Source organism: Chionomys nivalis, chromosome 4, assembly GCF_950005125.1.
Source record: "Chionomys nivalis chromosome 4, mChiNiv1.1, whole genome shotgun sequence".
Taxonomy (NCBI): Eukaryota; Metazoa; Chordata; class Mammalia; order Rodentia; family Cricetidae; genus Chionomys; species Chionomys nivalis.
The window spans coordinates 64,548,208-64,561,609 of NC_080089.1; the positions used below are offsets into that span (position 1 = coordinate 64,548,208).

Consider the following 13,402-nt stretch of genomic DNA (forward strand, 5'->3'; position numbering starts at 1 on the left):
GTGGTGGTGGTGGTGGTGGTGGTGGTGAACGCCTTTAATCCCAGCACTGGGGAGGCAGAGGCAGGTGGATCGCTTATGAGTTCAAGGCCAGCCAGCTCTAACAGTGAGTTCCAGGACAGCCAGTGCTGTTACACAGAGAAATCCTGTCTCGAAAAACTCAACCAAACCAAACAACAACCCTGATGTGGGATTCCCCTGTGTACGCTGTGATTACTGTTGATTAATAAACTGCTTTGGGCCTATAGCAGGGCAGAATAACGGTAGGCGGGAGGAGGGTGGGATAGTTCCCTGAATGCTGGGAGAAAGAAGGCAGAGTCAGTGAGATGCCATGTAGCTGCCAGAAGGGGAAAGACACCAGCCGCCAGCTGGAACCTTGCAGGTAGGCCACGAGTCTCATGGTAAAATATAAAATAAGTGGGTTAATTTAATATGTAAGAGCTTGCAAGGAATATGCTATAGTGATTGGCCAAGCAGTGATTTAATTAATACAGTTTCTGTGTGGTTATTTCGATTATTATGGGAGTCTTGGTGGCCGTGAACAAACAAGCAACCTTCAACAACACAGCACCCCCCCCCAAAAAAACCCCAAAACCAAAACAACAACAACAAAACCCAAAGTCCCCAAAACTGTCATCACTAAGCTTGAAAGAACAGAAAAGCTGTTTCTATCCAATAGTTGTTGCTGGGGACGGGGGTGAAATTAGGTGGCATTTCTATACAGCAGGTGAGGAAACAAAAACATAAAAGAAGCCAGATTGTATAGCCCATGAGGGAAGAAACTTGTTGTAGTACACGAGCTTGTTGGTTACTGTCCATTTAGTAATGTATTTATTATGTGGGATTAGGGCCCAACTACATTCTCAGTGTCTGCATCACTTAAAAAACGCCCTCACCTTTTTTCCTTTTTTCTTTCCATGCTTGTGAGACGCGTAGGAATAATTCCTGACTTGCATCTCTTTGGGTCTAAAACTTTTCAATATCAGAATAAAGGCGCTTTCTGAGGAGTTGTGCGACCGCATAACTTTGGGCTCGCTGCTTGCCGTAACGCGCTCATTGGTGCCCAGGTTACCGCCCCCATTCTTTAGCTTCACGTTAGTCTCTACGCACGCGCGGCGTGGACTACGCCCCCTCCCGGACCTAGGACGCAGGCGCGCGCACGCTCCCCGGCTGGGGTAGGCGGGGGATGGGGGAGAGCCGGAGGGAGGGGAGGAGGGAAGGTGTATACTCTGGTGAGTAGTCGGCCGCGGGACACTCGGATCGCCCGGGCCTGGCTGCCTGGTGGCGAAAACGCTGCGCCAGCATAGAGCCGGCGGAAGGGATCGGAGCCCGTGGGCGCAGCCCTCGAGCGTCACCGTCGGGCCGCTGAGCCCCTCGAGATCCGCAGGACGTGAAGACCCGGCCTAGGCCCCGCGGAGATGTCCAGCTGTGGCGCTTGTACCTGCGGCGCTGCGGCCGCCCGGCTGCTTACCACCTCGCTCACCTCCGCGCAGAGAGGTAACGAAGTAATCCCGCGCCGGAGCCCGCTTTGGGCTCTCGGGAAGTGGGCGGGTGAGGACCCTGAGGAGGAGGGCATGAGGGCTGCCAGGCGCTGCTAGCCTCCGAAGTAGTTGGCGGTCTGTTTTTGAGGAAAACTCCGTGTGCTGCCGCCCGTCCGTGCGCTCTCAGGCCTCCAGGGTTGTGGCTGGAATGGGGCCATCTCGTCTCAACTCTGGGAGAGAGACCGAGTGCTGTATTCGGTCGTTAAAAAGTGACAATCGCTCAGTCCTATTCGGGCCTGTCACTTTTTGCGGGCCTCCGGGTACCCGGTTGTCCCGGCTAGCCCCCTAGACTCAGGCAGCGCAACAACACTCGGTGTCACGGTCATTGTGCGGTCGGTGACGCCAGGACATAAACACAGCTCACGGGTCTTCCAGATATTTGGAAAACTTTGGAATCTTAGAAAAACTGCTGGGGAGATGGGAAACGACCACTGGAATTCTTCAAATACTTACACATAGCAACAATCGCTCTCCGCTTCCCCAGTTTGACAGCCGGGATCTGTCCCCAAGAGTAGCTCTTGTTTACTTTGCTTCTCTACTCATCAGGGCCTGTGAACACCTGCCAAGAGATTCCGGGAATGAAACCCGTTTTTCTTTTCCTCAGATCTATGCATATCAGACTGTTGCTAGATCCTGTAAGACTTTGCGATCTTAAAGACGTCTTTTCATGAGGGCTCGGATCAATAAGAGCTGTTTTCCTAAGTTTTTGGATTAACTGTAAAATCTTCATTGCTTACTAAATATATAATTGACATTTTATTCTACACGTGAAATGAAGTAATGTGGGTGGGAACATTTTGTATTAAGTGACATGTAAATGTAAGATTTAGTCTTAAAACATTGCCACACCTCAACAAGTAGATGTCCCAATTCCAGAGGCTTCATTTACTTGGGATACATCTGTTGAGGGCTTATCGGTTGGTGCTAGGGGTAGTAAATTCTTCATGTTTTAATTTGGTGAAGTCTACAAAAACGTTAACAAGGGTGATGTGTTTTGGGTGTTTTGGAAAAGAGGAAGTTTGGGGCCAGAAGCAGGTGGATCTCTCAAATTTGATAGAGCAGTCTGGCCTTGAATTCAGCTCAGTGTGCTAGGGGAGTGCTAGGATTAAGGGTGTGTGACGCCACTCCCGGCTGATGCATATATTTTAAATGGACTTGACGCGTGGGTGGTAAAGATAACTCAGCAAATAAAGGCATGAGCTATGAGTTCAACCCTGGGAGCTGCAAGGTGGAAAGGGAACTGTCATGAGCATACATACATATATATACATGATACCAATTTTAAATGTGCTCGACCTATATGAGGTCACTTTGCATTTTAAATATCTGCATTCAGAAGTACTTGATGCCCAGATAAAATTACTCAGTGACAGTATTGGCCCTGAGTTTGGGTGAAAGAATATTAGAATTGCATCTAACTTCAATTTCTGACTTCTTTGAAACCGTTCCTTGTAGAAAGGGTGTCACAGTGTGTTGGTGGTGGCCCACAACCTTAACCCCAGCACTCTGAGATAGTCTCAGCACTTGGAGACAGTCTGGTGGATGTCTGAGGTTTCAGGCCAGCTTGCTCTACAGAATAAGTACCAGGAGAGCCAGGGCTACGTAGAGAAACTCTGTCTTGAATCTCCCACCCCCAAAAAGAAAGGATATCACTTCATAAAAATGTCTGACTAAAGAGGTCAAATATGTTGATCATAGGTTTTATAATTATAGTGCATCTACCTTAATTTTTAGTCCTATTTCCCTCTTTTTCTTTTCTTCTGGTAGTCAAATTGTAATAAATTAAATAGGGCAAAGTTAATAATTGATGAAACATTTTTAGCAATTTTGCTGGATAGACCAGGCTGCCTTGAACTCATGATTTCTTCATCTTGCCTCTGGAGTGCTGGAGTCATGGGCCTTCACAAGCAAATCAGGTTTCTCAAAACTTTTTTTTGTTGTTGTACTGAGTATTGAATCCAGGGCCTTGAGTATGCCAGGCAAGCACTTTCTTGTTGAATTATATTCTCTGGCCTTCAAAGCATTTAAGATTTCTTTCTTTACTTTTTCTTTTTTTTTCAAGACAGGATTTCTCTGTAACAGCCCTGGCAGCTCTGGCAGCCCTGGCTGTCTGTCCTGGAATGCTGTAGACCAGTCTGGCCTATAACTCATAGAGACCCAGCTGCCTCTCCTGAGTGCTGGGATTAAAGGCATGAGCCACCACCACCTGGCAAGCCTTTTTTTTTAATTTTATTTTTTATTTTTTATCGTTTTTGGCTAGCAGAATGTACTTAGTAAAAACTATCAAATGACCGGGCGGTGGTGGCGCACGCCTTTAATCCCAGCACTTGGGAGGCAGAGGCAGGCGGATCTCTGTGAGTTCGAGACCAGCCTGGTCTACAAGAGCTAGTTCCAGGACAGGCTCCAAAACCACAGAGAAACCCTGTCTCGAAAAACCAAAAAAAAACAAAAAAACCCTATCAAATGTTATATATAGTAATGATGCTATTTTTCCTTATTAAGCAGTATTTAGAACTCAAGAAGCAATAACTTGTTGACAGGGGTTTCTGTCTCGCCCAGTCCCGCAGTCGTTCAGTCCCAAAGAAACACACAGAGGTCTACATTAATCATAAACTAGTTGGCCTATTAGCTCAGGCTTCTTATTAACTCTTATATCCCACATCAACCCATAATTCTTGTCTGTGTCAGCCACGTGGCTTGGTACCTTTTATCAGTGAGGCATTCTCATCTTGCTTCCTCTGCATCTGGGTTATGACTGCCCAGAATTCTCCTGTTCTCCTCGCTCCATCTATACTTCCTGCCTGGCTACAGGCCAATCAGCATTTTATTAAAGCGATACAACTGACAGATCTTTACAGGGTAAAAGATCATTGTCCCACAGCAATAACTAGTGCATAAAATAAAAATGTAAGCCTAAATTGATATAGTAAGTAGTTGTTAAGTTGCAGGTATTTTTTTAAATGTTTTTTTCTTTTTCAATTTGTGTTAGCAGTTAGAGGTCAAACTTGTGAGGATTTAGCTTTATTCTCTACTTCATCAGTTATTATACACTTTAAATATTGTCACTAGAATTGGCAATCATTTTCATCTTTTGAAACTTTTTTGAGAGTATATCTGCTATTTCTTATTCATTCTTTCATGCTATTTTAAATAGATTAGTTTTTTTTTTTTATAAAGCTGGATCATTTGTAAAGTTTTGTAGACTCCTTAGTTCAAAATGAAGTGCAGGAAGCCAAGGATGATCGCAGTATTGGGGTGGGGGATCTCAGATTCAAGGCCAACCTCAGCTGTGTAGAGTATTCACACCAGTCTGGATGAAACTAACTCTCAGAAAACAAAGGTATGGTGTGGGCTCAGGCCTGTAACCTCTTTGGAGGGTCACCATGGATTTCAAGTTACAGAACAGCTGTAGAATGGAAGCTTGTCCTAAAAAAGAACATTTAAATATATATTAAATGTGTATGTTAATAATACTTAAAAGCTGAATAAATTTGGGCTGAAGATATAGCTCTGAAGAGCACTGGCTGCCCTTCCAAAGGATCCAAGTTCAATTCCCAGCATTCACATAGTAGGTCATACTGTGTGTAACTCCACTTCAGTTCTAGGGATCCAACACCCTCTTCTGGCTTCCTTGGGCACAAGGCACACATGTGTTGCATAGATTACATGTAGATAAAATGCCCATATACATTTTTAAATTTTTTTTTTTTTTTTTAGTTTTTCGAGACAGGGTTTCTCTGTAGCTTTGGAGCCTGTCCTGGAACTAGCTCTGTAGACCAGGCTGGCCTCGAACTCTCAGAGATCCGCCTGCCTCTGCCTACCGAGTGCTGGGATTAAAGGCGTGTACCACCACCGCCCGGCACATTTTTAAAAATTAAAAACTGAGTAAGTTACTTTTTTATGTCTTTAAGACAAGGTTTCACTCTGTAGCTGAGACTTTCCTGGAACTCATTGTGTCTGAGCTGTTGTCAAACTCCTGCATCAGCTGTGAATCACAGACATACACCACAATACCTGGCTTTTCATATTTCTTTTTGTTTTGTTTGTTTTTGCCATAGTGGGAGAGAACCAAGGACTTAACACATGCTAAGCAAGTGCTCTATCACCAAGGTGTAGGCTTGGCCCTTTAAGAGTATTTTGTTTTGAGTTAGGGCTTCACCAAGTTCTCTAGACTAGCCTTGAATTCACTTTGTAACCCTGGCTGGCCTTGAACTTGCCATCCTCCTGCCTCAACCCCTATAGGTAGCTGCTGTGATACTGACAAGGCTTTATCTGTATGACAGATGTTCATAGATGGTTTAACTTTTAACTGGTTTTTATCATTGCTGCCAACAGTGTTGCAAAATGGACAGAAATGTTTCCCTGGCTTTCAGGGGTTTTTCACATGCAGTTCATGACCCCTTCAGGGGTTCCGTAGATAGGAATCAGATTTTCCAATAATTGTTCCCAATAATTTTTAACAGAAAAATGGCATTTTCCTTAATTATCAAGGTAGGTGACAGATCATACTTTTAGAAGTATCTATGAATTTGTCACCAATCAGAATCATACATTTTTATATTATAATTTGGGCTGACTTGGATCTAAAAATCTTGCTTTTTGGCCTTCCTTAAAACAACATTCTTTTTAAAAAGAATTAAGTTTTATTTATTTGTATGTGTGGGGATGAATGCGTATACATATATCATAACACTGTGTTGTGACGGTCAGGAAAATTGTGGGAATAGTTCTTTTCTTTCATTTTCTGGGAATCAGGGGTGGAACTCAAGTTTGTTACAGTAGTCACAAATGTCTTTATCTGCTGAGCCATTTCACTGGTCCCTGCGTTAGCCTCTTGGGTGCGTAATAGTCCTATGTCACTAAGCCTTAATTCTTTTTATCTTCCTTAGCATAGTAAATTTTCTTTGCTATGTATTTTATAGTATGTATTCAAAAAATCTGAAATCTGTCCAAGCATTTCACCAGAGTATATGGGTTTCATGTCACAAAAAAAGAGTTGAACCCCCTGGTGAGTTTGCTGTAGTGCCTTATATTTTCTGTAATGGTTTTAAGATTGGTGAATGACCACTTTGTTTAGTACAGTTGTTTTTGAAGTACAGTCCCAAAGCAGTAGCATTGGCGGTAGCATCAGCATAGCATCAACCTGGGACCTTGTTAGAAGGTCATTCTTGGGTCCTGCCTCCAGCCTTCCGCAGAACCAGTGAGGAGTGCCTGCAGTGTGTTTTAACAAACATATCAGGTAATACTGATGCAAACTTGAGTTTGAGAACCACCTGTTTCCTGACTTGACATCTTGGTTCATGGTCATAGATTACAGCATGTTAAAATTTAGTATGGTATTATAGTACCATACTAAAAGTTTCAGTAAAGAAATCCTGGGCTGGAGAGATGGCTCAGCAGTTAAGAGCATTGCCTGCTCTTCCAAAGGTCCTGAGTTCAGTTCCCAGCAACCACATGGTGGCTCACAACCATCTGTAATGAGGTCTGGTGTCCTCTTCTGGCCTGCAGGCATACACGCAGACAGAATATTGTATGCATAATAAGTAAATAAATATTTAAAAAAAAAAAAAAAAAGAAATCCTTCCCAGCACTCGGGAGGCAGAGGCAGGCGGATCTCTGTGAGTTCGAGGCCAGCCTGGTCTACAAGAGCTAGTTCCAGGACAGGCTCCAAAACCACAGAGAAACCCTGTCTCGAAAAACCAAAAAAAAAAAAAAAAAAAAAAAAAGAAATCCTTAACTAGCCAGGTAGTGGCACACACCTTTAATCTCAGCACTTGGGAGGCAGAAGCAGACGGATCTCTGTGAGTTCAAGGCCAGCCTGGGCTACAAGAGCTAGTTCCAGGACAGGCTCCAAAAAAAGCTACAGAGAAACCCTGTCTTGAAACCTCCCTCTCAAAAAGAAAAATCCTTAACTTTAAATGACACATGAATTATTTTTTCTGCTAGTGTTTCTGTGGTGACTCTGTATGGTTGCATTGGTTTTTGCGTTGGAAACACTGTATACTTAAACATGCAAATCCATGATCACATGAAAATAAAATTTAAAGAGTGAGTTCAGAATTTTATAATGAAAAAAAAGAGAGAAAAATGTTTTCTTAAATGTAACATTATTCTCTCCTCTGCCACTTTCATTGTTATTTCGTACCTCCTAACAGCACTTTGGTAAACTGCTAGGAAGCCACCTTAGCGACTCACTACAGACTGTTGGCTTATGGAAGGTTCTTAGTAGAACCACAGTACTGAAGTAGAATACAATTTTGTTTAATCAAAGGCCATTCACCTCTTTGATCTTAGTTTGTTCCCTGAAACCCAGCTAAAGGCAGAAGGAACTGATGGTACAAAGTTGTGCTCTGACCCCCCACATAAACACCATGGCCTATGCACCTCATACATAGATACACAGTAATAATAAATTAAGAAAAAGAAAAAAAAGTCAGGTGTGGTGGTACATACCTTTAATCCCAGCAATCAGGAGGCATAATCAAGGGAAATCTCTTGAGTCAAGTCAAGATCAGCATGGGCTACTGCTGTGGGACAATGGTTTGTATCCTGTCAATTGTATTTTAATAAAATGCTGATTGGCCAGTAGCCAGACAGGAAGTATAGGTTGCGACGAGAGGAGAATTCTGGGAATAGGAAAGCTCAGTTTGCAGTTGTTACCAGACATACAGGACCCAAGATGTGACTGCCTCACTGAAAAAGGTACCAAGCCACGTGGCCAACATAGACAAGAATTATGGGCTAATATAATTCTTATATTATTAATTATATGAATTATAAGAATTAATAAGAGCCTGAGATACTGGGCCAATCAGTTTATAATTGACATAGACCTCTGTGTGATTCTTTGGGACTTAACGACTGTGGGAAACGGGCAGGACAGAAAACTCAGTCAACATTCTACATATTGAACTCCAGTTCAGGTAGGGTTACATGTGTCCTTAAAAAAAAGAAGAAGAAGAAGAAGAGCAAAAGGTGAAAGAAGACATCTCAAGAACAATAGAATATCCATCAAGAGAGGAATATAAGCCTGGCAGTGGTGGCATATGCTTTTAATCCCAGCACTCGGGAGGCAGAGGCAGGCAGATCTCTGAGTTTGAGAGTTTGAGGCCAGCCTGGTCTACAAAGTGAGTTCCAGGACAGCCAAGGGCTACACAGAGAAACCCTGTTTTGGGTGGGGGATTGGGAGGGATAGAATCTTTAGTCCTTGCTGGTTTTAAACTCAGTATATAGCTGATTATGACCTTGGACTAATCCTCTTGTACTACCTAAGTATTAGGATTATAAGCCTGCCCTACCATTCTAGCCTTATTTTATTTTATTTTTTTATTTTTATTTTATTTTATTTTTTTTTTTGGTTTTTCGAGACAGGGTTTCTCTGTGGTTTTGGAGCCTGTCCTGGAACTAGCTCTTGTAGACCAGGCTGGTCTCGAACTCACAGAGATCCGCCTGCCTCTGCCTCCCGAGTGCTGGGATTAAAGGCGTGCACCACCACCGCCCGGCCGCCTTATTTTATTTTTAAAGACAAGCCCAGCTGGGGTTGTGGTGGCACATGTCTTTAATCCCAGTACTTGGGAGGCAGAGGCAGGCGGATCTCTGAGTTCAAAACCAGCCTGATCTACAGAGTGAGTTCCAGAACAGCCAGGACTAAACAGAAAAACCCTGTCTCAATAAACCCAAATAAAATAAATAAATAAATAATTGCTTTTTTTTTTTTTTAAATGGTGACGCATGTTTTTAGTCCCAGCACTTGCAGAGGCAATTGGATCTCTGTGAGTTCAAGGCCAGCCTGGTCTATAGATCGAATTCTAGGACTGGCCCATAGCTACTGAGAAACCCTGTCTTGAAACAAAACAAAACAACAACAAAAAAGATGGGCCCAGTCTAGCCTCCAGATAGGAATTCTCCAGCCTTAGTTTCCTGAGTGCTAGCTTTGCAAGCTACAGGAATGTGTGCACCTTGCCTGGTTTGGGGTGTGGGTGTGTGCGTGTGTTTCTTTGAGTAGCTCAAGATGGCCTTGAACTTAGTATGTGTCAGGGACTGGGATTGAAAGTGCACTGACATTCTCCGCCTGTCTTCACCATTTTAAAATGTATAATTTAGTAGTGTTAAATATTTTTAAAAGTGTTATTTATGTGTTTCTATGATGTGTGCTTGTGAGCTTATACGCCATGACACATCTGTGGAAGCCAGAGGGCATCTTTGTAGAGTCAGTTTTCTTCTTTGATCTTTATGGGGGTTCCAGGAATCAAACTCCATTCTCCAAGATTGCACATAACCTTTATCTGCTGAGCCGTCTTGCCAGCTGTACATTTACAGTGTTCAACTATTAACACCATCCATGTCTACAACCCTTTCATTTTCAACTCTGTCCAACCAAAACCATCAATTCCTTCAACCCTAACAACCACCATTCTAAAGACTGTCTCAGATTTTCTACTGAGAACCTCATGTAAGTGGAAAAGCATGAAATTTTTGAAAGTGAAACTTCCCCCTGGGTAACCAATATAGAGTTGCTATGATATGCTTATTCTCAAAGACAGAAATAATATACAAAAAGCACAAATATAGCATTTAAATTATAAAGCATATTTTTCAAAAACCTACAGGTAAAGCAAGTGTTGAAAAGAACCACAGGTTAAGACTTACATGGTCTTGCTCACTTTTGGGGGGTTGTTTAGTTTTTGGAGACAAGGTTTCTCTGTGTAATAGTCCTGGCTCTCCTGGAACTCAGTTTGTAGACCAGGCTGTGTTGACAGAGGTTTCTGTCCCACCAGGTCCCATAGCCATTTAGTCCCAAATAAACACACAGAGTTCTACATTAATCATAAACTGATTGGCCTAGATCAGGCTTTTCTTATTAATTAATTCTTACATCTTAAACTAGCCCATTCTTGTCTATGTTAGCCACGTGGCTTGGTACCTTTTTCAGCGAGGCAATCACATCTTGCTTCTTCTGTGGCTGGGTCACAACTGCGGACTGTGTCCTCTTCCCAGAATTCTCCTGTTGTCATTGCCCCGCCTATACTTCTTGCCTGGTCACCCCGTCTATACTTCCTGCCTGGCTACTTGCTAATCAGCATTTTATTTAATTTAATTTATTTATTTATTTAGGTTTTTCGAGACAGGGTTTCTCTGTGGTTTTGGAGCCTGTCCTGGTACTAGCTCTTGTAAACCAGGCTGGTCTCGAACTCACAGAGATCTGCCTGCCTCTGCCTCCCAAGTGCTAGGATTAAAGGCGTGCGCCACCACCGCCCGGCTAGCATTTTATTAAAAATAATACAAGTGACAGGATGAAAGACCCTTGTCCCATAGCAAGGCTGGCCTCAAACTCACAGAGATTCATCTGTCTCTCTGCCTTTCAAATGCTGGGATTAAAAGTATGTGCCACTGCCCAGCTGATCTTGCTCACTTTTTAAAGGATTTATCTGAAAACTGATCTGAAAAAAATTTGCTGGAATCATTCAGAGGCCTGACTTGTTATGCCTCTGACAGGGTTATTCTTTTCTGCGTTGGTGTGTAGCTTTGCTGTGAAAGCTAGCATTTCTCAGTCCTCTTTGGTTAAACATTTATTTACCAGGGCTTTGTTTAAGATTTACTATTATTTTATGTGTGTATTTTTTACTTGTGTGTGTAAGTGTGCTGTGTGTGTGCCTGGTGCCTGCAGAGGCCAAAAGAGGCTATTGGAACCCCTGGAACTGGAATTATAGGTGGTTGTAAGCCTCCATGTGGGTACTGGGAATCAAACCCAGGCCCTCTAAAAGAGAAGCCAATCTCTTAACCATTGAGTGTTCTCTCCAGTCCCTATGGGAATTTATTGAGGCACACCAGTATTTGGTATGAAAACTAACAGAATTCTTTCTCCCTCCAGGTATTTCTTGTGGGCGCATTCATGTGCCAATTTTAGGAAGACTGGGGAACTTGGACACTCAGATTCTGCACAGAGCTCCTTTTAGAAACTTTTCAGGAACACCAGCGTACTTTGCCTCAAAAGATGGGGCAACCAAAGATGGCTCCGGAGATGGAAATAAGGTTATTTTTGTCTTTGTTGGCATCTGTATGTTTCCCACCTTTCTGTTTGTTTGCTTTTGTCTTTGTTTTTTGTTTGTTATTTGTTCTTTGTTTTTCCAGACGGGGTTTCTCTGTAGCTTTGGAGCCTGTCCTGGAGCTAACTATTGCAGACCAAGCTGGCCTTGAACTCACAGAGATCCTCCTGCCTCTGTTTCCTGAATGCTGGGATTAAAGGTGTGTGCTGCCACCACCTAGTTTACAATTTCTCACCTTTAAAGGGCTAAATATAATAATAGTGTTACATATTAGCTTAAATGTATTCTGTAAGTAATATGAATTATGCCGAGCAGTGGTGACACACACCTTTAATCCTGGCATTTGGTAGGCAGAAGCAGGCAGATGTGAGAATTCAAGGCCAGCCTGGTCTACAAAGCAAGTTCCAGGACAGCCAGGACTGTTATAGAGAGAAACCCTGTCTCAAAAAAAAAAAAAAAAAAAAAGAGAGAGAGAGAGAGAAAAATAGGAATTACATAAAACAATATGAAATATGAATTGCATAAAAGTTTAACTTGATCTTATTTTGTATTTTATTTGTTTGTTGTGGCTTTTTAAGGCAATGTCTGTGTGACTTAGGCTGTCCTGCATCTTGCTATGGAATTCTCTCATTTCAGCTTCCTGGGTGCCCCCAGGCCCAGCTTATTCAGTGCTTAATTTGTACCATACAATACTTGTATAATCATTGTATTTAGTAAGCGGTAAGTAAAGTGCTAACATCCCCAAGAGTAAAGTGTCATTAAATAACCACTTGTAGGGCTGAGTGGGGATTAGACATTTCCTGCTTTCATACACAACTCTTAACTTATGCTGGTATAAGCATCACTTTATGGGCTTTATGGAGAGATGGGCTAGTGGATAAGTGGTTAAGAGGTGGCTCCTTTCCCAGAGGATTGAGCTTTAATTCCTAGTACCTACATGGCAGCTCACAACTGTCTAACTATAGTTCCAGGGGATGTGATGCCCTCTTCTGGTCTCCACAGGCACTACATACATGTTGTGTGTTGACATGTGCAGACAAAAAAACCCCATACACATAAAAATTAAAGATTTAAAAAAAAAAAAAAACCTCAGTTTGTCCTCTATCTAAAAATCTTAGACTTCTCTATTTGCTGTCAGCTGTACTGAAACTAATAAGTGGATGATTAGTGATTTATTGAGGTCATGTTACTGTTTTTCAGTGTGTAAATTTAACATACCAGAACTATTTTGTGTGTGTGTATACATACATACATATAAACTAAGTCCTAGAGCATTTTCATTTCTATACCTAATCCTGGCAATAACTGCAGAGTTGGTAAAATTTTCCCATTTGAAATGAGGTTTTAAAAAGTTATTTATAATAGTTAGGGTTTTGCCGTAGTGATGACTTTGGAGTAGGTAAAATGATGGCTTTTTAAAATGAGATGAAAAATTTATTCATCAGAATAAGCCAGGCTGGTGGCTCATGCCTATAATCTCAGTGTTCAATAGGTTGGAGCACGAGAATTTCCATTATACTTGAGGCCAGCCTGAGCTACAGAACTAAAACAGAATGTTAAAAAAGTTTCTTCCTGTTATGATAATAGTTCTCAATTTCATCAAAGAATTACTTTACATAGAGTAACATTCCTTTCCTTGTGCTTAGAGGTTTTTTAGGTTTTTCGAGACAGGGTTTCTCTGTAGCTTTGGAGCCTGTCCTGGAACTAGCTCTTGTAGACCAGGCTGGCCTCAAACTCAAAAAGATCCTCCTGCTTCTGCCTTCTGCGGGGATAAAAGGCGCGCACCACCACTGCCCAGCATACTTTGAATTCTTGAAA

The 13,402-nt window shown here is 42.3% G+C and overlaps 1 protein-coding gene across 1 annotated transcript in view; it reads left to right on the plus strand.

The window, feature by feature from the left end:
* Positions 1-1,193: 1,193 nt before the first annotated feature.
* The window catches only part of Clpx (caseinolytic mitochondrial matrix peptidase chaperone subunit X), a 40,874-nt gene continuing 28,665 nt past the window's right edge, over positions 1,194-13,402 (plus strand). Inside the window, exons 1-2 of the mRNA XM_057768901.1 lie at positions 1,194-1,494; positions 11,410-11,570. Coding sequence (XP_057624884.1) covers positions 1,416-1,494; positions 11,410-11,570 — 240 coding nt within the window. The 5' untranslated portion in view covers positions 1,194-1,415. The remainder of the gene's footprint in view (positions 1,495-11,409; positions 11,571-13,402) is intronic.